General features: G+C 37.3%; 1 protein-coding gene across 1 annotated transcript in view; it reads right to left on the reverse strand.

Annotated features, from left to right (window-relative positions):
• The window catches only part of Znf638 (zinc finger protein 638), a 130,908-nt gene that overhangs the window by 54,047 nt on the left and 50,527 nt on the right, over positions 1 to 26,334 (reverse strand). Inside the window, exons 2-3 of the mRNA XM_005385601.2 lie at positions 9,456 to 10,968; positions 4,491 to 4,552 (exon numbers count right to left, since the gene is read on the reverse strand). Of these exons, the coding sequence (XP_005385658.2) occupies positions 4,491 to 4,552; positions 9,456 to 10,968 (1,575 nt within the window). The remainder of the gene's footprint in view (positions 1 to 4,490; positions 4,553 to 9,455; positions 10,969 to 26,334) is intronic.

Below are 26,334 nucleotides of genomic sequence, written 5' to 3' on the forward strand. Positions count from 1 at the left end.
TATGAAAATTTTCTTGGAAGTAAAATAGTTTACATTATGTGACTTCAAGACTAGCCTGGAATACATAGCAAGACGCTGTCTCAAAAAAACAAAATGAACAAAAGGATGGGAGGGAGGAAGGGACCAAATCAAAGTAGAAATGGCAGCAAATTCTTTCATTCAGCAGGAAATCAAAACCTTTAGCAGAGGTAAAATAGTCTTCTTGTTACTATTTGCCTCAGATTATGTTAATGAGTTAACAATAATTCTCAATAATTTTCCTTACCTGGCTCTATTATAAAAGCAAAAAATAAAGATTTTGCTTTTCCAATCTCCCTAGAACATAGCCAGAGAAGGGTGTTAACCAGTGAAACGTAAGTCCAAGATGACTGGCATAACTCTCAAAAAATTACCCTGTTCTTTCTACTTTGACAGTATATATGTTGCCTGAAGAATCTTCTTTTGTGTGTTTGTCTTGAGACAGGGTCTTGCTATGTAGCACAGGCTAGCCTTGAACTCATTTATATAGCCCAGATTGGCCTAAAACTCACAGTAATCCTCCTGCCTCAGCCTCCTGAGTGCTGGGGTAAGAATCTTCTAATAATAAGGTGACAAACTATGAAGACACAAGAGTTAACTTTAATCCAATCACTCCTATCAACAATTTTAAATACATGGCTAATACTGTTTTATGTCCTCAAAATGTTTTAAAAATTTTCATCATTCTGGACCTTCCAGGAAGATAAATTTCTAGTCTTAGCGTATAATATTTAAAAGCAAGACCTTTGGAATCAACCAAACTAAAGTTAGGTGTAAGTATTGTTAGTTAATGGCTCCACAACTTAAAACCAGTTACTTAATATGTACAAATCTTATTTTCTCACCTACTGGAAAGTGGCTGTCAACACATAAAAATTGTGTTTCCAGAGCATTCTGGTTTATGGTTCACAAGGGCTGAAGGATGATTATTAAAGAACTGGCAATAATGTTTTAAATCTTCACTAGGTTGCCTACTAAAGTATATGCTCTCATCTTCACAGCCCAGGGCAAAAAGGTAAAGCATATATACTATTCTACAAGTATTATTGTGACCACCCAAAATACTGCTTTATTACTCAAAATTATGTTTTAGAAGTAGCATAATGCTGGTAGTACAACATAATGGTTAAGAGAAAAGACCTAGTAACTAGTATTATCTATGTCTCAATATGATACAAAGCAAAAACAACAAAAGATAAGAAATAAAAACAAAGAAAATAGCCTAAACTGCATAGTGAGATCCTGTTTCAAAAAGACAAAAACAAAAAACAAAAAACAAAAGAACAAAGAAAAGCCTCAAAAGCAACATTATAGGTGCGAAGATTGAAAGTTCAGACCCAACCTGAGCAATTTACTGAGATCTTGTGTCCAAAAAAAAAGTTAAGAACTATTTATGGGAACAGTAACTGTAATTCTGTAATCCTAGCACTTAAGAGGCTGAGGCAAGAGGATCACCATGAGTTTAAGGCCAGCCTCATTAAAAAAGTGAGTTCAAGGCCAACCATAACTACATATTGTGACCCTGCCTCAAAAAACTTTTTTTGCGGGGCTGGGGATTTAGCTCAGCGGCAAAGCGCCTGCCTGGCAAGCGCAAGGTCGTGAGTTCAGTTCCCGGTACCGGAGAAAAACCAAAAAAAAAAAAAACTTTTTTGCAAAAATGTCCAACCTAAATTTAATGATCTGGAAACAGCAAAATACAGAATGTGAAATATTCTATAAGACAAATTTCCTGAACTTGAAAGGGAGGGAAGGAAAGAGGGAGGGAGGGAAGTAGATAGGGAGGGAAGGAGGCAGGCAGGAAGGCAAGCAATCAGAGTAATTATTCCATATTAAAAGATATTACAATGCATAAATCTTGACTGGAGCCTGAATGGAGGGTGTGGACAGGGCAAGATAGTTATAAAAGACATTTTAGAAGACATGGAAAATTTTGAATTTGGCCTTCATACTGATTTCAAATGTGCTGTATTGTGGTTATGTAGAAAGCTTTACTTTTAGGAGACAAATGTTGAAATCAGGAGTAAGATGTCATAATGTCTATAATTTACTTTCAAATAATTCAGAAAAAAGTACAGAGAAAATAAATGCAGCAAATGTTAATTTGGGAATGAATACAGATCAAAAATAAGTACTATCCCTTCCATTTTTTGTGGCTTGAAACTTTTTCAGAGTTAATATGATATATATTTTGGTCTATGAGGTAGAGTAGTTTTGTTATTTGCTATATGACAATAAAGAAATTTATTGTCATTTCCTCACTGGTAAAATCAGGAATAATTTTATTTTTACATCTCAGGGGATTTTTGAAGATTAAATCAATTATGTAAAACAGTTTGTCTAGCACATAATAGGCATGGTATAACTTTAATACTAAAATTCTGATGCGCTGTCTTTTCTCAAGATAACTATCACTTGTGTCATAAACCAGAAAGAGCCAATAAAGATAAAGAGAAGGAAAAGAGCGTAAGTCTCAGGAAAAGAAGAATCCAAATCTGTATCAATACATGAATAAATAGATTTAAGGTACATTCACACAATGGAACACAATACAGCTGTAAAAAATAAAAGAAAGAACTCTGAACACCAAATCAAACGTAATTTTTTCCCCGGTGCAGTGGTACACACTTGTGATCCCAGCACTCAAAAGACAAAGAAAGGAGGATCCTGGTGAGTTCGAGGCCAGCTTGGGCTACACAGTGATTTCAAGGCCTGCCTGAACTACACAGTGAGACATTGTCTCAAAAAACCAAAACAAAGCAAACCTGGTTTGTTTGGTTTTTTTTGGTATGGGGAATCAAACTCAGGACCTTATGCTTGCCAGGCAGGCACTGTTACCACTGAGCTATATCCCTGGCTCACAAATCTCACTTTTTAATTTTACTTTTGGAGTGGAGAGAAAGCCAAGAAGGAATTACTCAACAGCATACAACAAGGATAAGATTTAAAAAAAAAAAAACAAAAAAACACATAGAGTATTAAAGTGGCAAGCATAGAAAACACATGCTTTAAAGTCAGGATCCTATGTGTTGGGGAGAAAAAAAGAAAAAAGGCTTACCTAACAGAAGCTTTAAAAGCCATATACAGTATATGCTGTTCATTCTACTAAATTAATGGAATTGCAAAAGTTAAAATTCTCTAACTAGCTGGAGGATTACTTACAGCAAATAACTTCTACCTAAAACCCTCACTTTCATGAAAAATTAGGCACTCTACTGTGTACCTGTAGGAAAATGAAGCTAGGAGAAATTTTCCATTTACAGTGGTAGCAAGCCATAAGTAATCAGGCACTAAATTATCTCCCTATGTCTGCACAGCATTCCACATACAGAACCAAACCCAATTTCTATTCTTAGTCTATATGATTCAGGCAGGGCTTATCCCACTTTCAATTCTAGCAGTACTAAACATAACAACCAAGGAAGAGGAGTGCCCTATTCTCACAGCCACTGTAACTGGCTTACAATGGGCATCTAACTCAATGTGGACTAAAAAACTGAATCAAGGACTACTTTAGAAGCTAAGGGACAAAAGGGGTAGGGGGTGGGGAGCTCCTGGATAAACACATTACTTAAGTCCAAAAGTGTAAGGGCCATTTTGCAATGTACCTGAGCTCATATGAGGCCAATACAGAAAAGAATAGCCAAGAAATGGAAATATTTCAGACAGTGATTTTTGCATGAGCACCAATTCAGTTGTTCCTGAAACTAGAACCATCCCTGAAGATTCCTAGCTAAATAAGCTAATAAATTTTCTTTCTTTAAAAACTATTTTGAGTTGAGTTTCATCACTTATGACTGGAAGAGTCTTGAATAACTTCAAAAACTATTTTTGCATAAGAACATGGTACTATCAGTCTAGTGACCAGCAAATGGTCAGTGATGCTGAGAGGAATATAATTTAATTTTATGTGACTCCTAGGGATTCAGGAAAATGCTATTACAATCACAATTTTTATCTCTATGGCTAGTAAGGAAAAGTTTCACAACTGCCTTGTCTTAAGGAAAAAGAACTGAACTGATGCTCACATTATTTAAGGTTTGTTTTTGATTTTGTTTTGTTTTTTGCTTTTTTTGAGATAGGGTCTTGCTATGTAGTGCAGGTTGGTCTTGAACTCACAGTGATCCTCCTGCCTTAGTCTCCCTAGTGCTGGGATTGTATGTGTGAGTTAAGTACGAGTATATAAATTGGTTAGGTTTGAGTTTTAAGAAAATGGGGAGAGGATAGAAGGGAATTCTGGGACAGGCAAGCCAATAAATAATAAACCAATTATATTTTTTAAAAACCTACCTAATGGGAATTAAGTTAGAAGGAAGGGGAAAGGATCAAATTGTATTCTTTTCAGAAAGTATACTGAATGTATTTCTTTAAAATTTTTTTTTTCTACAAAGCATTATACTTATTTAATTGATGTGCCTGACGATTAACTATTTTGTAAACTTGCCACTTAGAGAAAAGAAAAAAACTGTTCTTACTGTTGACGTAACTGTCGACAGCTCTCAATGTGAGTAGATGTGTTCTGATGTTGAATCCAATCCTGTTATAAAAGGAGAAAAGTGCTGAAATTAGAATACTTTCCATATTGACTTATGAATTAGGCTGTTTTAAATGACAAAAGGATTTTTACAATTTAATTATCAATAACATCTGACTACTCACTAAAATTTTCACAAAAATTAAAGGCCTCCAAACAAACATACTTAACTCCATACTTCGTTGGTCCCATTTTAAAATATTTTAGTATAAAAAATATTTTTTTAAAAATCATACCCATGGACACTCAAAATTTTTATATATACATATTTTAATATATATATTCAAACTTGGAGGAAATAGAAGCATAGGTCAAAAAATAACATCTCAAATATAACAACTTTCCAGAGAATACCAAAGTTCTATAATCTATGAAAAGGCATCTTCAAAATACAATATCTTCATAACTTATAACCTCTAAATTTCAAGCTAAGAAAATCAACAACCAAAAATACTGCCTTATAAACCAGTACCATTCCAAACCAAGTACTCACTCTATGAAGAAATAAGATTAGTAAAAATATGAAAAACTGCTGCTGATCAAATCTAATTTATTTTCAAGATTCAAATGAAACACCACTTCGAAGACACAGTAGCCCTTAAATATTGAGCTTTACAATTAACACAATGCTTTCTTATACAGTAGTTCATTTACAAATATATCTGCCCTAAAATACAATCTGTAACCATAAATAGCTCTTGGAAGATACATCTGAGTTTAAAAAAAAAAGCCAATACAGTTTTTAAACATACAGTCTCCATAGTGAAACAATTAATTAAAAGCAACATGTATGTTATTCGACAGGTTTTATTGTTCCTCCAGTATTTGGAAAGGCAAAACAATTACTAAACAGTTCTGAATTTTAAAAGCTTTCCTTGAGGAAAATATTGTTTCCGCTTCAAAAACATTTATTTTGGTCACTAAAGACAAACTGAAAGATTCCAGAGTTAAAACTATAATTGACACAAATTTCAGAATTTGCTTTGACAAGAACTATCTGAATGTGCACGCTACTTGTAATACTCAGCAACAAGTTATAACAAGCTAATTACACTGTATTTCATTACACGCCATGACTTCATTGTGAGCTGCAAAAAAAGAAATGTTTGCTTATCTTCCTCAGTGATACAAATAAGAGATTAGCAGTTGGGAGTCCCTAGCAGTGCTAAACCCAGGTCTCTGACATAAGACATTTTTTAAACCAGACAGACACACTGCTAAGCAGGGATTGGGTATGATTTACTTGCACCTTAAAGCATTTTATTTGAGAAAGTTGCCAACACTTATAAATTCTAAGATTTTTCTCCCAAATCCAATTTCCAATGTTTCTTTTCTTTAAAAAAAGGAATATACAGTAATATTGGATATCATTCTTACTGGAACTATCAGCTTAAAGGTGACAGGTTGCCCTATTTAAGGTATAATCTCTCCAATCCAATACACACACGTGCGCGCGCGCACACACACACTACTGTTTTCAATAGGTTTGCTTTATTTGTTGACTACTTGCTTTAAGCTCAGTAAATATATCTATGCCACCCCAAGTTCTAGACTCTCTAGTAACTGTACCCATATCACATAACGATTTAAAAGCAACAATGCCTCTCCAGGGAAAAAGTGGTAATTACCACTTTACTACTAAGCAGATGCTCCAAGGACTGCAGACTTGGGCAGGCTCAGAATGAAACTGAAAATATCTACCTTTATCAACACTTGTTCTTCCATCTTCTGACTACCTCAAAAAATTCCTATGTTGGTCAGTATTTTCTTGAATCAAATTACTTCAAGCCAGCAAAAGCTTCTAAAACCTGGAAAGTCCCTCTAAAACCTAAACCTTAATTTAGAAAGGAAACACATTTCACATTCTATTTAACTTTCTATTGTTCCAGTCTCAAAGTATAATTTAAAACCCTCAAAGGTGTGGAGAAAATTATCAGATTTACTTGGAAGGAAAAAGCATTAGTAATTCACATACTTAGCTACATATTTATGTCATATGCATGTAAGCTTTTGAAGCAGCAAAGTACACCACAGAGGTAGTTTTAATCCATGTTCACATGTCATCATATGGTTATTTAGTAGTGAAATTCATTACTTAGATGATATTAAAAGGTTTGTGCATCTTTTTAACAGCAACTCTACATGCTCTAATGATCATTAAATGATTTTCATGCCTCTCAAATTTTTACTTTTCTCTTATTAGCTTAGGCTTCTACCATCTTTACACCTGAACAAGAGAAGCCTCCAGGTAGGTTCCCAACCCCATCATCTCTTCTCATTCCTATTCACCTGCACAATTTCAGTCAGACTTCTCCAAAAACACTCTTTCCTATGCCTCCTACCACAGTGCACTGTAGTTTTCTCTCAGAAATTTTGTCTCTACACATCTGTTGCTCTCATGTGGCATGGAATCCTTACTCCCTTTCAGGCAGGTACAGTATCTGGAAATCCTATTCATCATTCAAGACCCATCTTCAAACTACTCCACGAAGTCTTCCGAGGATGGAAGATCATTCTAGTCCACACAAATTTAGTGCACTTATTAACTGTCACACCATTAGGCATACCTAAGCATATTTATTGTTAAGTTGATAATGTTGGCCTGACTGATTCAAGTCTGAAATCATAAAAGAAATGCAAATATTTTTCTCTTGCAGCATATCCAAAAAAGCTAAATCACTGAATCATTTGTTCTTTCTTTTAAAAATTCCTTGGGTATGTAATTTCCCTCTTCAATGAGACCATATAAACTGCCTAAGAGCACCTAAATTTTATATACCTTTCTATGTCTATCCCAGCACCATGTTCAAAACTGGCATCAGTAAACATACAACAAATAAGTGTATACCTTTTCTACACTACAAAATAAAAATTAAAATTTTAAATTCCTTAAATATTTTTTTAGGGCCAGAGATATAACTCAGTGGCACAGCACCTGCCTGGCAAGTCCAAGGACCTGAGTTCAATTCCTAGTACCAAAAAACAAACAAATTATTTTTTAATTTTAGAAAAAATTTTAAAATGTTTCTTCAGTTCATCATGACTAATTAAAAGCATAAAATAAATGGAAAAATTGCATAGCCCATATACAGAAAGCCTAACACTCAATTCAGTACATAGGCCAGGGTTACTTACAGAGTACAACTAAGTGCTGTGAATTATTCTATGATATTTTTAAAGGTAGTTTTATTATCCCAATATGGATGTGACAGTGCATGCCTGTAATCCTAGTACTCTTGGAAGCTAAGGCAGAAGGTTCACAAGTTCACACCCAGGCTGGGCCACTTAATGACTTAGTGAGACTGTCTAAGATTTAAAAAGGGCTGGAGATATAGCCTCAGGCACAGTGTGATGGCCCTGCTACTGCTCCCCCCACCCCCCACCCCCCACCCCAAAAAAACCTAACCCCAGTACTGCCAAAAAAAGCAGTACTGCCAGAAAACAAACAAAAAGACTCTATTACACTTTTTTTGTTGTTGTTGTTTTTTGGGTTTTTTTCGCAGTACTAGGAATCAAACTCGCGACCATGCGCTTGCCAGGCAGGCGCTGTGCCGCTGAGCTAAATCCCCAGGCCCTCTATTACACTTTTGATGTTATAGGGCCAGGGATATAGCTCAGAGGCACAAGTGCCTGCCTGGCAAGTGCAAAGTCCTGAGTTTGATTCCTGGTACCAAAAAAAAAAAAAAAGAAAAGAAATACTTTTGATGTTATAAAGAAACTGTTATTAGAATTCAGTAAATCTGGCTAAAATAGGTAGTATGTATGTTGTCTTTCTGTCCCTATGGGTACTGGTAGCTAAACTCAGAACCTGGCTATGCTAAGCACTCATTTAATCACTGAGCTACACTCCCAGCCCAGAATGCTACTTTATTCTTTTGGAGTCAACCTTAAGACAACAGCAACAGGTTTAAGTATCAGATCAATGTTGACTGAAGCCTGGTGAGTAGATTACAAAATAGAAAGGCTCATGAAAGAAGAAAAAAAACAAAGAGAATTAACACCTATAGATTTTTTTAGCCTCTTGAAAGTACAAACATTTCAATATTATGGACTTGAATCAAAGCTTCTTCCCACACAAAGTATCTTCCCTCCTTGCCATTTACTACCTATGCCCACAGATTACATTAGTAAACACAGGAATCAGTGGTTTCCAGTCACATAAGTGAATAAAGCTTACTTGGAATTTACTGCTTTTATCTACCAATGGCCTATCATGAAATAGTACATTCTACACTGTATTACTTACTCTTTAACATTTCTGAAATTATGCTGACAGTACAAGAAAGTACCTAAAGTTTAATGTAAAATTTTTTCTCTCTCCAAATTTCTATCAATTTGAACTCACAGCTGGTCCCAAAATAATTAATTTATCCTGATTCGTTGTGATACAAAGTTACTTCAGAAAATTCCTCATAAAATACAAAAAACAAGAAAATTGCTGGCTCATACAAAAATCATAAAGCATTTAAATCAACATTAAATGTTTTAAAATTGTTAAATGTCTTTAACCCAAGACAGATACATGCAAGACTACGTAATATACTCTCTTAAAAGTATACAGTACAAATGGGTTATAACAAGTTTTTGTATTTGTATGTTAATAGATCCCATTTAGATGAACACTGTGCTATATAGTACAGTTTATGTTATATAAATGTTATGCTGTATAAATGGGAGAATTAAAAGTTCAAAATAAATGGACAAACTATATGGTATGCCCAATCACAGAAATACAGAAAGCCTAACACTCAATTGAGTACTAAATCCAGTGGTGTTTAAGATTACAAGTAACTGCTGAGGTTGCAATCAAAATTAATCTGTTATTTCCTACGCCTAGTTAACACCAGCATACATATGAGAAAACTTGGGCGCTGATCATTATACAGTGATCTTTAAAAACACTCACCTTCAAATGACTACATTCTACGTTACACAGAGAACACAAATGTGGAAATATTCTTGGAGATGCTGCATAATAATCATTCATCATAGAAGGAGTTGGGAGTCTCTTCATCTTCTGGGCATCAGCATGTGAAAACTTTGGTAGCCAAGATGCTTTCACAATTCCAAAGGGAGACTGAATGGGAATATCAGTTTCTGATTGGTAAGTCTTTTTACTTCCTCTTGATCCAACATGAATGTTCGACGAATTAATCACAGATTTATGTGGGATCCGTTCTTGCTGGCTTACAGCTGAAATTAATTCAGATGAAAAAGGTGGCTGGTTCATAGAAGGAGGAATCAGAGACTGACTCATGGTCTGGCTAACTGTTTGGTTAATAGATTGGCTGATGGACTTTACAGGTTCAAGGACTGACTGTCCTGAAATGTGTAAGCCTGACATCTTAGTTCCACTCTCAACTGGGAAAAAAGACTGATTATTGGAGGACTCACTGGGGAAGTCCATCTGGCGAAACATATCTTCCACAGGGAACACAGAATTACACATCACAGTTGGAGTGGGAACAGATGCAGAAATGCTCTGCTGTGACCGAAATTCATTCTTGACTTCATCAGTTGGTATTTCAGGATCATAAATACGCACTTCAAGTGGATCTTCTGTGTAGCCATATTTGCTTGCATGCCCATAATCAATCACATTACTTGAAACTGCTTCACTACCAAGCGTTTCTTTACTTCTGCTCTGAGAAGGTAAGTTAGGTAATCGGCGCCCCATTTTTCGCATTCTTATATCCCTCAAGATCAATGGCATATTCTCAGGAGTTAACTGTTCATCAGGATAACGACTCAGTTCTTCTAAGTCTTCATTTGATAATCCAAAACTTGCTAAGATACTTGAGGCACTCTCTTTTGTATAGCGGCTCTGTACTTTAGGACTCTGCTCTGTAACCTGTGTTATAGAACTCTGTTTCACTCCCACTGATGTGGATATATGAGGCTCATCATCCCACCGGCTACCATGAGGTTTCCCCTTCTTTTCTGCTTCATGAAAATCCAATTTTTCTTTGGTCAATCTTGGGTCAGTTCGGTGTTGAGTTACCTGAACATTCATTCTCTGTGGTCCCATGTTCTGATAAGATTCATGGCCAGCAAATCTGTGTGGGATTCCACGGGCTCTCCCTGCTGGGTAAAATCTTGGAAGACCCATAGATCCAGGCCTCATAAATGGTCCTGGAGGCCTCATCCCAGAAGGGTTAGGTGCTCGTGGCCTTTGAAGTGGAAAGTTTCCTCGAGGATTAAACCTGGGTCTCGACATGGCTACTTTCAAAAATGCCTGATTTAGTAAAGCATAAGGTGGTGTGGAACCATGTGAGGCAACGGCATTCAGCTGCTGAAGCGCCAACTGAGTCTTAATCTGAGCAAAGTGCAAAGGAGATGGGCCCAACAGAAGTGGGTTTGCAATGCCCAGGTTCAAGGAATTCACAAGTGGTGCGAAATTTTCCAAGAATAACACAAAGCTGAAAGTTAAAACACAAATATTAGATCACTTTAACTCAAACTACTTCATGAAGTGGGTTCTACAGCCAGTGTAAAACATTTTGAATAAAGCCATGAAACCACACTCTGTATTTCACATTCTTTCAGAGTAAGAGCTTACTTGGATATTAAATTTCCCCATAACCTTTCTTCTATCCCACCACCCCAATCCAGAACACAAACACAAACCTCAAGCCAGAGTTCATGTATACTGTGTTGCACTGAGTGCTGTCCTGGGTGCTGACAGATAATTACAACTCTTCAAATCTCGAAAAACACTGAGGATTTCATGTTTTAATGGGGGGGGGGTGAAGGCACTAAAACACTTAGAAATGCACACACTTAAAATGTAAGTAACCATACATATATACAAACAATGAAAGTTAAGATCTGTAACCTTAAAAGTTTTATGAGATCCATTTCTGTAATACACAGTCTTCTTCAAAATCAACCTTCCCATCTAATTCCACACAGCAATTGAACTATACTTATATTGTTATTATTAAATATTTCTTGTAAGGTAAAAATTTGCAACTAACAGTTTGGCTTCACTACATTCATAGAACTGGTTATAACATACAAAATACTATGTAACAGCATTAGTCACTCTTCCTTTGAATACCCTCCCGGGTGCTAGACCAAATATATGGGTAACAATGATTTCCCCATAATATATAAATAACAACAATGATTAACTTATAGAGCATTGTCCATATGTCACTGTTCTAAAGGCTTTACACACACTTAGCAATTCAGTTCTCACAATCTCTCAAGATAAGTAGTTTTACAGAGGGTGACACTGAGGCACAGGGAGGTTAAGCTACACACCAGTGCCCATGATGGAATTTGCATCCAAAGTAATTAGGCCCCATACTCCATACGCTTAACTGCTAACAGACATGAGCAAGATGATCTTGCAATTCCCACAAACTCTATCAGTTAAAACTGATGGCTGAGCAACCTATCAGAGTTTTGTACTACCCACTCCAACCAACTTCTCAAATATGGTCCTACTTTAGTTATAATTCAGGACCAAGGTCAGCAAACACAGAACCTGCCTTCCCTCTTTCTTAAAAAGCAAACATTATGCCTCTGGTATACATCAAGTTCCTACTTCAACACCTGTTAGACAATGTCAAGTACAGTACTGAGGCATCTCTATATGCCAATGGAAATACACACTATGGATCCTATTTGGTTATCATTACTTTCTGGTTCAAGCTACAAATACACCTCTACCATGTACTTTTTTCTTTATATGTATTAGTGAAATGCTAATTTAGCTGGGCAATGGGCTTTACCTTGTTAACATTCACCCTTCTGACCATTCTGCATGCTGCCAACACATTTCATCTTTCAACAGGCCATTGTCTCTGTTCAAAAACCCCAAAATATCTCATTCCCTTAAAACAGCTTTATATTTAAGGTTCAACTAGTGTAGCCAATCTTTACTACTCTTCTAATTATATCAGACACATTATTTGACCTAGGCCTTTACTCCTATTCCTCCCAACTCCTTGTCAAAATAAATCAACCTTGCTCTGGATGCTGACTTAATTTTCCTACTCCTTCAAGGTCAGCCTCCATAAACTTTCCTTGACCACCAACCCATGTGAGCCCTCCAGAAACTTCCCGCAATTATTGTTCACACCACTTTTAGACTTATATCTTTTACTATCTAATGTTTTTGTGTTCATGTGCATTTTTTCCAGCATCAAGTGTCAACCAAAGCTATATTTTTTTCTTTGAGACAGGATTTTGCTATGCAGTTCAGGCTGGCCTTGAGCTCACTGTGTAGCCCAGGTTGGTCTTGAACTCGCAACAATCCTCCTGCCTCAGCCTTCTGAATGCTGGGATTACAGGTGTGTGCCACTGAACCTGGCAATTTATTATTTTTTTTTTTTTAGGTCTTTTTGAGACAGGGTCTCACTGTGCAGTTTAGGCTGATCTTGAACTCAGTTTTGTAGCCAAGGCTGGCCTCAAACTCACAACAATCCTCTTCCCTCAGCCTCCCGAGGGATTACAGGCGTGTGCCACCACGCCTGGCTTACTGTTAAGAATTAAGAATTACCAAACCCAGTGACTTCCACATGCTAGGCAAGCACTCTACCACTGAGCTATATTCCCTGCCTAAGACCTACTTCCCAAACATACAAACCCTACTCCTAGTTAGGCATAGTGGCAAACACTTGTAATCCCAGCACTAGCACTCTGGGAGGCTGAGACAGGAGTATTAGAAGTTTAAGCCCAGCCTAGGTATCAGCAAGTTAACAAGAGACTTTGTCTCAAAATATAAAATTTTTAAAAAGACTTGAGGATGCAGCTCATTATGAAAGCTCTCGGTTCAATCCTCAGTACTCCAAATAAATAAAATATGTAACAGAACTAGTTACCCTTTGAATTCCCTTCCTGGTGACATATATAGGTAAAAGCCATGATTAACTTGTAGTGCACTGTCGCGTTAAGGGTATTTAGAAGACCCTCAAATACTTGTTAAACTATATGAATAATCACATTGGAAGTATTTGTTATTAACATAGATTTAGTTTTTCGAATCAGTACAAAACAAAAATTACAGACTTTTAATTTACCAGACAAGCAGTAGACATCCCCATTTAAAAATATTCATTCATAATGAACTCGAAAAAAATGAACTTCAGGTCTTTTTAAATAACCACAAATCATATGAAACTGTGCCTACCTTCTACACAATAAAATTACTTTTTTCCTTACTGAATCCTTAAAAACAATCATCACTTAGGTAAGCAATTTTCTATCTCGTTAGTCACACTCTTTCTGCACCATTTTTCTCCACTAAGCAAAGTCTCTCTTTAACTTTAGGAACAAAGCTCTTCCAAATAATTGTTTCTCCCCTCAAATAAAATACAAATGGAGCTGGGCATGGTTGTGCATGCCTGTAATCCCAGCACTTGGAAAGTTGAGACAGAACGGCCACCAGGAGTTCAAGGCCAGCCTGAGCTACACACTGAGTCAAGGTCAGCCTGGACTACACAGCAAGACCTTGTCTCAAAATACAAAACAAACATCAAATGGAACAGATTTCATAGTCATCTAACCACTATATGCAATTGTCAGCAAAAATCAGATGGAAATAACTACATTTTAAGTTCTTAAGGGCAAAACCTACCTATGTATTTCCTAACATGCATACCACTGCCTTATATTGGTATTAATACATTTACAGAATGTAAGACAGCAAGCTTTTTACAAACTGTATTATGCAGAAATCTGATTAAGAATCAGGTTCTGGCAAAACAATAACAAGAAAACAATGAATCCTTTGTCTTTTCAGAATGATACTGATAAAGCCTGAAAACAATGTGACAAGAAACAATCCAAAAACACAAAGGAAATTTATGATTAACACTTGGAAAACAACCAAATTAAAAGAGCTATTATATAGCATTTTCAACCCCAGAGATCTGGTTAAAAATGGGTTTGTTCACCCAGAAAACTTTATGGATAGCTAGCTTAGGAAATCATCAAACTAACTTGGAAAAACCTGACTTGAGAGCTGGAATGTTTTGCTTTAGTTTGGTTTGTGGTACTGGGAACTGAACACAGAGCCTCACACGTTAGGCAAACACTCTACCACCGAACTCCTATCCCCAGCCCTTTTGAAGACAGTGTCTCACTAAGTTGCCAGGCTGGTCTCCAACTTTGATTGCTCCTGCCTCAGTCTCCCTCAGTTGCTGATGTATGCCACCATGCTTGGCTCTGAACTCTTTAATTATTAATTCCTTTGAAAATAACTACAACTACTTTTTAAAATTTTTATTATTAGTTACAGTAATATATGCTTGTTAATAGAAAATAAAAAGTGGCAAATAAAATCTTCACTAATAAAATCACCCACTGCAGAGTAAGCCTGGTAGTTTGTAGCTATAATGGCAGCTACTTGAGAGGGTGAAACAAGATGATTTCTTGAGTCCAGAACTTAAAAGGCCAGCATGGCAACATGAGGTATTGAGAAATACAGTGACTGTTTAAATTTTTTAAAAAATTATTAGAGTAGAAGACACCTGTCTATCTCCCTCAAAATATGTATCCCCCCTTGTTTCAAACCCACTTATCCCATATACTTGCCACTTTCTGTAGCAGTTCTGGGAGTCCTCATTCATGTCCTTACTTATGCTGTCATGGCTACCTCACTATCCTAAACTGAATCAAAACATTTACCTTTCATGGTCATTATGACTTAAGGAAAGACCCAGAAGTAGCACAGTGCCAGATCCAGTGAATAAGATAGTAACATGCCATAACATTTTGGACAGAAATTGCCACAAATATTTTTAATAGATTCAGGACATCAGCAAGACATTCACCAAGGAGTACTTACTAGAACTGCTTCAGAAAGTACAAGAAATGATGGGATAAATGTGCTCAAAGTGAAAGGGAGTACTTTTTATTGAAAGGGAGTACTCTGAGGAGGATTAATGGCAATATGTCTTTTACTACAATGAATTTATTTTTATGTAAATCTTCACACCATATCTGTGACCACGTCATATAGTAAGACTTCATTTCAGAAGTTCATACATAAATATATAAAACCACCCAGAGTAAACTAATATTCTGGTAACCTATTTAAAATTTCCTGTATGTGTATGGAAATTTGACTGCAAGTGGAGTTTATACCAAATATTACTGTACAAAATTAAAATATAATGTATATATATGGGGGAGGGGGAGGGCTAAGAATCAAACCTAGAGCCTCAAGCAGGCTAGGTAAGAAGCACTCCACCACTATCTCCAACTCCCTCCTATTTGCTATTGTCAACTGATATTTTATTTTCCTGCATTTAATGCTTTTCAAAAACAGGATACTTAATGGTCACAAAACATCTGAACTGCTGTATTTTGGTATGTAACAGTTAAAAACTTCTTCAATGTCCTTTTTAAGAATCAAAACATACTATTCTAAAATAAGAATCTGATATAACTTCAACTAAAAAAATTCTTTTAAAGAACACAGCAGTAGTAGTTTTTGAAGTAAACATGAAGAAATGGCTAATAAATTTAAAAGATATGGCCATCAGATCCCATTAGGTAGCCAGATATGGTGGCACAGATCTGTAATTCCAGCACTCAGGAGGCTGAGGCAGGAGGATTGCTGTGTGAGTTCGAAGCCAGCCTAGGCTACACAGCAAGACCTTGTCTCAAAAAATCAAAACAAAAACAGGTCACATGAGGTATCTCCGAGATGTCCACTACAAGGACAATCAAGAACTACTTATTACTTTGATGCAGTATTTAGAAGACAGACTTTTCAGTTATCAGTACATCTAAAAACTCCCAGAATTAAAACCATCATCAAAAACGTAAAATAAAATAAAAATAATACCATCATCAAAAATTAGCCAGACAGCCTGGCTGATGGCACAAGCCTGTAGCCCCAGCATTCAGGAGGCTGAAGCAGGAGGATAGCTGTGCGTCCTAGATCAGCCCAGGCTACATAGTAAGTGCAAGGCCAGGCTGAACTACATAGTGAGACCCTATCTCAAAAAAAAAAAAAGCCAGATTATGATGGCTTCACTGGATAGCAATACAAAGATTTATATAAAAGCTTACCCTTGGACTTTATAGTACTTCATGGTTTACAAAGGACTTTAATAGTATTCATTATCTCTTGAGCTTCCTAACAACCCCAAGAGCAAAGGAATCCTAATTTATGGATTAAATCATTAGACTACAACCAGGAAGCAACAAGATCACAAAATAATGTATTATCTCCCCTTATTGTTCTTTTTACATCAAATCCTGAATATGTAACATATAAATTTATTTATTCATTTAGGTACCTGGAATTGAACTCAGGACCTTGCACTTGTGCCACTGAGCTTTATTCTTGGCCCTATTTTATAGCTTCCTTTTTTCTAATTATAAGAAAAGCAATATATGTTTTTGTACTTGCCTCCCCGACCAAAAAAAGTGAGAAAAACCATCTTTATCATATGCAAAAAAAAAAAAGGAAAGTTTTCTATGAATTTACCACAAAGGGAGAAATAGCATTATTTTCCTAAGTATATATCCACATACATCATTTGATGCCACTTCGTTCGAGCACTGTCTCAGAATATATAAATTCGAGTTTGGCACTTAAGAATGCAGTTATTACAATGGACAGTTAATACAAGAGTCCAATTGTACATTCAACACAAAAACTAACATCCATTCTGTGCTTTCCTCAGTTCAAATGCCATTCCACCGGCTAATCTCTCCTACCATATCAACAGATCCACTCAGCCAATATTTTTCTACCATTAATTTTGTTCTGTCTCACCAAAGATACACAAGCTATAACTGTGAATGTGCCAGGAATATAAATAAGACAGTATCATGTTGGACATTAAAAGGCACAATGTGCTGCCTTCAAGGAAATGGTTAACGGAAAAACAAATAATCACAAACATTAGTGGACAATATAAAAGATATCACAAAATTTTATGGTATCTAAAAGGTTAAATAAACAATGTGACATAAAGGACAATGAAAGGTCAATTGCTAATAGCTATTAAGAACAGAGCACCATGAGAATCAGGTGATCAAATACCTCCATATAGCATTAATTTAATACTATTTTTTCCAGGAAAACAATTTTTTGATGAGGTGAATATAATCATATATACTTTTTATTCTTTAGGAACATGTGCTCTGTATACTAACTCAATGTACACATATTATAGTTGTAAATGATGTTACCAAAGAGAAGCACACTTGTGGTTCTGCCTATCTTGATATCATTAATAAGCAAATGCATTAGTTCAAGAGAAAACATGGGATTCAAGCTTGGATAAAAAAATCTCCCGTGTGGTTCTTTAAAACTAAAAATGAGAAAAGTGATGAGTGCTTACAAAACTCAATTGCTGAACAGCCATATTTACTCACTTACTGAGAAAGCACAAACACTGAAACAAAATAAAACCACTGTAACCAAGGTAAACAGACCAAGCATCATGGCATACACCTGTAATCTCAGCACTCTGGGAGACTGAGGCAGGAGGACCACAAGTTTGAGCCCAGCCACGGCAACTTAGCAAAACCCTGTCTCAAAAAAGGGCTCAGTATGTAGTTCCATGCAAAAACTACACTGGGTTTAACCTCCAGTACTGAGGAGGGAAAAGAAAAAAAGAAAGAAGTAGGACCAAGAAGTAAATGTAATATTGAAAGCATTCAATATTCAATTCCAATTGTTTCTGAGGCTTAACTGCATTCTTGCCCTCCCTGCCTCTGGTTATTTGCTTCTTTCATGGAGGACGTGGGCCAAAAATGCTCACATCTGCCTCAAACAGGTTTCCAAAATCTTCAATTAAGCATACCTAAAATATCTGACTAAATGACTTAAAATGCCAAAAAACTTAAGCTTTTACAAGGTGCAAAGAAGGTATCTTTTTTGTTTAAAATAATAAAAATATAAGTATATACCTGCTATGGTTACCAAAACCCATATAAACACATGCCTGTAGAAGGAGCTACATAAAACCATGAAGTTATTTATAAGGAGTAATGGACAGTAAAGATTTAAGGCATATGGGAATGTTTAGTAGAATACATCTTATTGTACAGTTTTACCTTTGAAAGCATGTTATTTAACAAGCTATTTTTAAAAAAATAAAAAATAAGGATGGCAAAGAAAAAAATATCTAAAATGGAAAGAAAACTGTATTTCAAATTAATGCCATAACTCAGTGAAAGGGAAAAAGAAAAACTAATTCAAGTAACTTATGAACCTACTATTCATTAATGTACCTCAGCTTTGGTGGAGCTTAGGGGAACAGTACGCCTTTTATTAGTTTGTAGAAATATGAATGAAGCAATTCAAAAACTATTTTAGATACATTATAACAGGATTGGGAAATAAGTAAATATTTTGATAGTATTAGGAACCAGGGCTCTCACAAAAGCCATGCAAATATGAAATGGGAGAAAGCAATGAAGAACAACAATAATAAACAACAGAACACAATAAACAGGAGTTGTCAAGTCTGTGTGAATTATCAATAAATTAATCAATGGAGGAAAACAGAAGACTCTTACTAATCACCCAGTACCCACCGGAAAGTACAGAGAAACAGTGAGTTGGAAAATCATCATTTCAGAATCATCACTGAAGCACTGCTCAGATAAAAAATGTGATCAGGTGTTACACTGAAAGGGAAACTGTGAACGGTGGGACACTTGCATGGTCTTAAAATGACTCTTCACAGCAAACATTTTAACCAAAATATACAACCAAAATGTTATCAACGAAGGGCAGACGAGGATCATGCACCTTCAGATCATCACTGATGTGATTTTCTGCTCAAGGATGCATAATCTAAATCTTGACTCATCAAGAGGAAATATCACACAAATCCAAAATGAGAAATATTTTAGTAAGAAGAAAAGCAAAAGCTGGTGTGGTGGTACACACCCATAATCCTAGCACTCTGGAAGGGTGACACATGAGATCAAGAGTTTGAAGCCAGCCTAGACTACTTAATGAGAGGGGCCAGGGATATAGCTCAGGGGCCAGCACTTGTCTGGCAAGCATTAGGTCTTGCGTTCGATTCCTGGTACCCCAAAAGGAGAAGAAACCACCTTATATTCTTCACAATGTCAACTTCATAAAAGATAAAGCCACTGCTATAGAAATGCTGTAGATTAAAGAAAAATAAGGAATCTGACAACTAAAAGCAGTAGCCCATTTTAGATTGATCCTCTATAAAGGGCTAAAAAACTGCTATAAGAAACACTACTGGATCAAATAACACAAAAACAGAAATTAAAGAATTTTATCAATGTTAAATTTACTAAAGTTGATAATTACCCTATGACTATAAAACAATTTATCCTTAGGAAATACGCACTGAAGTATTTAGGGAAAAAGGCACATGTATGCAACTACCAGTTCAGCAAAAAAAGTGTGTCTGTGTACACATGTACCAAAGAGATGGAGAGAGGACAATGAATATAACTGCAAGTCAGCCAAGTATAGATATTTACACATGTGGCATATTAATATGTAATTATATAATTAAATACACAATTAATATCTGAGCTCATATGGAGTTTAAACTCATTCAAAGATAGTTAATGACCCAACACTATACGTCCAACAGTGGACTATGTAACTTTTCAGTTGTGTATTAGGTCAAAAAAGCTAAATATGAGAAGAGGTAGAAAACTTGCAGTATAATAAAGAACATCCACCCCAAACACAATTTTGGGTTTGGCCCTTCTTTTTCTACATTATGTTCCCTCCCTAACTATTAACTGTTAGTCATTACATAAACCATAATAATCTAATCTCTGGGGAAATTTCCACTGATTTGAAGATACCCACCCGCCCAGCTAGGAGGGGAGCCAGTGAATGACTTCATGCAAAATTGGTTTACTCCCATAAGTAACATTTAACACTATTAATTCAATTTTCGAGGTAGTCCAACATAATGTGTAAGAATTTAGAGCCTGTATGCAGTGCTTTAATTCTAATGCCGCTCCTTTCTAACAATATGGCTCTGAACAAGTAATTTAACCCAAGACCCAGCTTCATCACTTGAAAATGGAAATAAATGCTGTGCAAACCCAGAATGTTTCTGTGAATAATTAAAATTATAACTGCTAGCATGTAATAGGTGCTCAAAAAATACTTGGTAAGTAAACAAAATGTTTTATTTAAGAAGGTATTTGTTCCTTTTATTAAAACTTGAGTAATTTGTGAAAGCGGTACAAGCACCTGCTTGAAAACTAGAATGTTAGAAATAGGAACTAAGTGCTTACCTCCACCTTCTTTTCAGTAGTTCTAAATTGAGATCTGGGAATTACTGAGTCACATCAAAATTCATGGATGCAGATATTGATGAAGCAAAGCATTTGTCTACATATTAGTTAAGTACAAAAAGCAAAGTTGCTCTTCAGCAAATAAAGTATGTAGGGATATTATAGATTTAAGAGACATAACAACTAACTGCAAGTAATTATAAACAAATTGCTCCAATTATAAATCTTACCTAGGTCTTGATCCCAGCAAATTTCATATACATACACATGTGTAAAATGTATGAAATACAAGAAAACTTTGAATACTGTATGAATATCTATTAAGTTATTAATTTTTAATAATAGCCATTAACAGCTATTATTGTTTTAGGTGTAATAAGCACTTTGTTTCCTAAACATGAGAAAAATTAGAACTATATATTGACAAACTGAAGAGATCTGCTTAAAACTAGGGGACAGAGTAGAGATAAGATTATTAGCTTGTAATTACAGAAGCTGGGTGATAGGTACCTGGAGAAATCATGTAATTCTCCCTGCTTTTACGTATGTTCAAATTTTTCCATGATAGATTTTTTTTTTTAAAAGTAAAATTCAAAAGAAAGTTGGCAACTATCAGCAAAGACAATAGAAAAAATTGTAAGTTTAATAAAAACTTCAGAAATAAGATAGGAGAAAAGTATAAAAAATACAGACTGGAGCAATTACTAAATTTGGTACTTGTTCAAGAGTCGAAAAGAATCCAAAATATATGTATCCCAAAATAACCTGTAAGAGAACGAGATACTTCAGTTACTTCTCCTATACTCCCAGAACTTCCTTTTTGATTCAAACCCTTGTTATTCTTGCCCCTCGTTGATTTTATTATACCTAGGAGCTTCATTTCTATACTTCTTTTCCTCACCATTCTCTCTTTACATTAGTCTCATCTTCCATATACTTATTTTCTTTCCATTTTGATTTTCAACCACAAATTCACACTAAAAGATGAAGCAATGAAAGAGTAAACAAGTTGGATATAAATGGGGATTTATTTGCTTTGGCCACAAACATACTTTCAATTTGAATGATCTCTAAACCACATTTTATTCATTAGCTTCTGTTTTCCTAGCAGAACAGCCCAAACTGAGTTCCTATACCAGAAACTTTCTTACTAAGTAAAGCATTTTATTAAGAATTTGATAATCCCAGGGGTTGGGAAGCTGAGGCAGGACGATGGTCAAGTTCAAGACTGCCTAAACTACATAACCCTTGTCTCAAAAGGAAAAGGAAAAAGAATTTGTGCAAGGGGCTGGGGATTTAGCTCAGCGGCAAAAGCGCCTGCCTGGCAAGCGCAAGGTCGTGACTTCGGTTCCCGGTACCAGAGAAAAACCAAAAAACCAAAAAAAAAAAAAAAAAAGAATTTGTGCAGATTTTTTCCCAACCTTGCTCAATATATTTAGAGTCCAGAGCCTGGTAACTACCGGCTGAATTCATTCACTCGATACCCATTATATACCAATACTAAGAATAATGCAATCATGTAAGTAATTACAATGTATCTAGGGGGTTTTGGGGGTTTTTTTTGTTTTTTTGTCTTTTTTGAGACAGGGTCTCACTATGCAGTTCAGGCTAGTCTTGAACTCACTTTATAGCCCAGGCTGGCCTCCAACTCGCAGCAATCCTCCTACCCCTGCCTCTGGAGTGCTGGGATTACAGGAGTGAACCACCACGCCCGGCTCAATTACAATGTATTTTGACAACTGCAAGAAAAGAGTCATGTATATAGTTCACAGAAGCACAAAATATGGTCTTTAAACTCTGAAATTCTATTAGTTTAATCTAAATTCCTATAATCATCTTTTTAATTAAAAGGGAGTATCCACAGACTGCAATCATTATTCAAAAGATGCTGCCTAAGAATTTAGAAATTCTCAAACAGCTAAAACCTAAGTAAAAACCTAGTATGTCCAAAGCGATTGGAGCTTTCCACACTTTGTCTCAATAGTCACAAAAAATACAAAACAAAATATTATCACAATTTTATAGATAAAACAAAAGTTAAAAAAAAAAAAAAAGTTCAGAAAGACTAAAATAACTTACCCAAAGTTTCATATATACAGTAAGGAAAATAGGGATTCGAATCCAGATCTTCTGATTCCAAAGCCTAATTCTCTCTCCACTAAATTACTTGTCTCTCATTTTCTTCCACTACATGAAAACAAAATTTCCAGAAATCACCTTAAAAGCACCCAAAAAGAAAAACTGAGACAGCCATTAAGGTGATGACTGAATGTGAGAACCTCTTTTATACACTAGTTTCTGCTGTATACACCCTCCATAATAAAATGCAAAGAAAAAGGTTACAAAAATTAAATATAACCAATATACAAAGGAACAGATATGTGTGACACGAATATACTGAGAACTAGTTTATAGAAACGAATAAGATTCTGTGCTCTTAACTGTGTTTTATCTTTACCTTTAAGTACTTGGTTCCAATACAAACGACCAAAGAGAGCATGGCCCAGCCTATTTTACTGTATTAACATGTTGGATTCCATACAATTATTTAAAATATATACTATAGAATATAGAACAAAATGTACATGAAACAATGCCAAATTTTTTAAAAATGAATGCCACATAAACCCACAGGATCTAAAACAGCATTAGCAACATTTAAGGCAATTCTGAAGTAATATAACATACAAGTTTATTTTTCTTTGTAAGTCTCCTCGGATTCATTTTTTGTAAATACCTTTTCAGGTTATCATTTTAAACTGCGAATCTTCACACTATCCCTAAAAAAATACCCTTTACAATAAATAACAAAGGGAGAAGAGAGTGAGTGTGTGTGTATGTGTGTGTGTGTGAGCGTATACGCACAATTCCAAAGCTGGTTAGGTAAACAATTTTGAATCAACAGAAGCCGGTGGATCCAGGTGACAGGTTTTTCTCCAGGGACCTTTCACGTCTAAGAGTACGTACTCCCTTCACCCCAACCCCCAAATTTCGAGACTATGAAAAATGCGCTTGAGGGCGCCTTCATTATCTAGTTCAATGAAAGGTTTTCTAACACTGCGAGTCTCCCTCAGTATTAGAATTTGCAGTTCTAGTACAAGAATTAGCAATACCCCGAACAACAAAGACTCTGCCTCCCAAGCCCCGAGGATGCAAGTGTGGGGTACACAGACACGTATACCCTCTTACAAGAACGCGGCCCGAGCAGAAATCACACTAAAGCCAACCCCTGACGCTCTGTAGGAACAATTCCTGAGAAATGTGGAACTATCACCGCCATTTACGAGCCCTCTGTATCCCATCCTGGGGTGACGTTTTCTCTGCTCTCCCCGCCACACGAGGCAGGCTCTCGGAACACCGCAGGGTCGCGGGATCGTAACCTGCCCGCTTCGCCCCAAAGGCCCCTTCCCCGAACGCGAACTCGCTCTTCTCTGCACGCCGCTTGCACACCGTCGCCGGCCGAGGTGTCGCTCCGAATCCACCGCCTCCTCGCGCGGTGCGGGGGGCGGGGGGAGACGCTCCTCCCCGCGCCGCGACCCCGCGCCGCCCGGCTGTCAGGCCCGGCGCGGCCTCCGCAGGCCCCGCGCCCCTGGGGAAGGGTCTTTCTCAGGCCCGGTGCAGCGGCGGCTCTGCCCTAGACACGGCCCCACAAGGGCGCCCGCGCGGGCGCTCCTGCGCAGCGGAGGAAAACACAGGCGCAGCCGGCCCCGCGCCCCTTCCCATCCCGAGGGTCCCGGCGGCTCCCGCCCCCGCCGTCTGCCCGCCGCCATTTTGTGCGCAGTCGCTGCGACACATACAATAGTCGGCCCGGACCTCACAGGAAAGGCGCGGGACCCCCTGTGCTTCGGGCCTCCGCCTTCCAGCCCCCTGCTCCCCACAAGGCAGCCGTCCTACCTATGCCTACCGACTAACAGCCGGATCCTATTTGCGCCCCACACAGTCTAGCACTCAGCCTCCAGTCGCGACGCCGAAGCTACCGCCTCCGGAGCGCGGCACGCATGCGCGCCCCTGCAGCCCCGGCAAGCCCTCGTCGGCTCCCGGCGCCTGCGTACGCTGCTACCGCGCTCGCCCGAGGCCGGGAGCAGGGCGCGGCGCTCTGCTTCCGGCAGGGGGCGCTCCCGCGGCGTGGTGCGCCTGGGCCCCGGCTGCATACTGACCTGTTCTGAGCCCACCCAAAGCTTGCGCACCTCCTGCGCGAAGTCTTCCCTGATCATTGTTCCTCTCAGCAACATTAAGATAATATTCACTTGGCAGTTAATCACAGTACTTTTTTTGGTACCTGGAATCGAACTCAGGACCTCGCACTTGCCAGGCAGGGGCACTGCCACTGAGCTACACCCCCGGCGGTACTTTTTTGTTTTTTGTTTGAGACAAAAAGAGAGACAGGGTCTTGCTCTGTCGTCTAGGCTGGCCTTGAACTCCTGGTGATTGAGTGCTGGGACTACGGGTGTGCGCCATCGTGTCGAGCCTAATCATAGTAACTTTTTATACAAAAGGTTTTGCCTGCCGTTACCCTCTTGCCTCTTTTTTTCCCCATCCCTATAGCAATGATGTGATATATATCGTGGACTCTCAAAATATCAAGAAATTCTAATTCAATGAAAACTTACTAATCTAAAAGCTTAATACTCTGAAATCCTTTTATAGGTCCTTTCAAAATAAAAATGTGGGAAAGCTGGGCATGGTGGCGCACGCCTGTAATCCCAGCACTTGGGAGGCTGAGGCAGGAGGATCGTTGCGAGTTTCAGGCCAGCCTGGGCTACAAAGTAAGCTCAGACCAGCCTGAACTGCAGAGTGAGACCCTGTCTCAAACACACACACATACACACACACACACACACACACACACACACAAATGTGGGAGACATTTATAACCTTCATTTACCTGTGTTGAGATTACTTAACTTTGTAATTCTATACAGTTTAGAGCACAACCATTTTAAGACAACCTTGTCACATTTTGTTAATTTTTTTAAAATTTCTATTACAATCTTTTTTTACTTTTTAAACACTCCTCATAGGGAGTTTATCCTGTAGATATCTTACTTTTTTCCCTTACCCCTCCTCTCCCTTCAATCCCTCTTCCCCTCTATTTACAAAAGCTTTGTTTGTGTTTCCTTTACCTTCCCTTCCCTTCCCTAGTTCGTTCCCATTTGGTGGCACACGCTTGTAATATCAGTACTTGGGAGGCTGAGGCAAGAAGATCCTCACAAGTTTGAGACCACCCTCCACTTCACAGTCAGTTCAAGGCCAGCCTTGACTACATAGCAAGACCCTATCTAAAAAACAAACAGAAAAAAAAAAAGTTTTTTCAAAATTAACTTGTGGCAGGATTGCCACGGGTTAATTTTGAAAATTTTACTGAGTGATGTCTAAGTATGCACTGAGTACATAATGACCAACTAGAATGGAAGTATAAGCAATGCACATACAGTATGTTATTTGTAATTTGCTGTTTTATCATCTGCAATTTGATTAGAAGGTATTATTAAATGCAGACATTACAGGTTGGAAAAGTCTAGTTTTATTTTTAGAAGTAACGAATAAAAATTTTCCTTGATTTG

This window comes from Chinchilla lanigera, unplaced genomic scaffold, assembly GCF_000276665.1.
Source record: "Chinchilla lanigera isolate Chin_1 unplaced genomic scaffold, ChiLan1.0 scaffold00023, whole genome shotgun sequence".
Classification (NCBI taxonomy): Eukaryota; Metazoa; Chordata; class Mammalia; order Rodentia; family Chinchillidae; genus Chinchilla; species Chinchilla lanigera.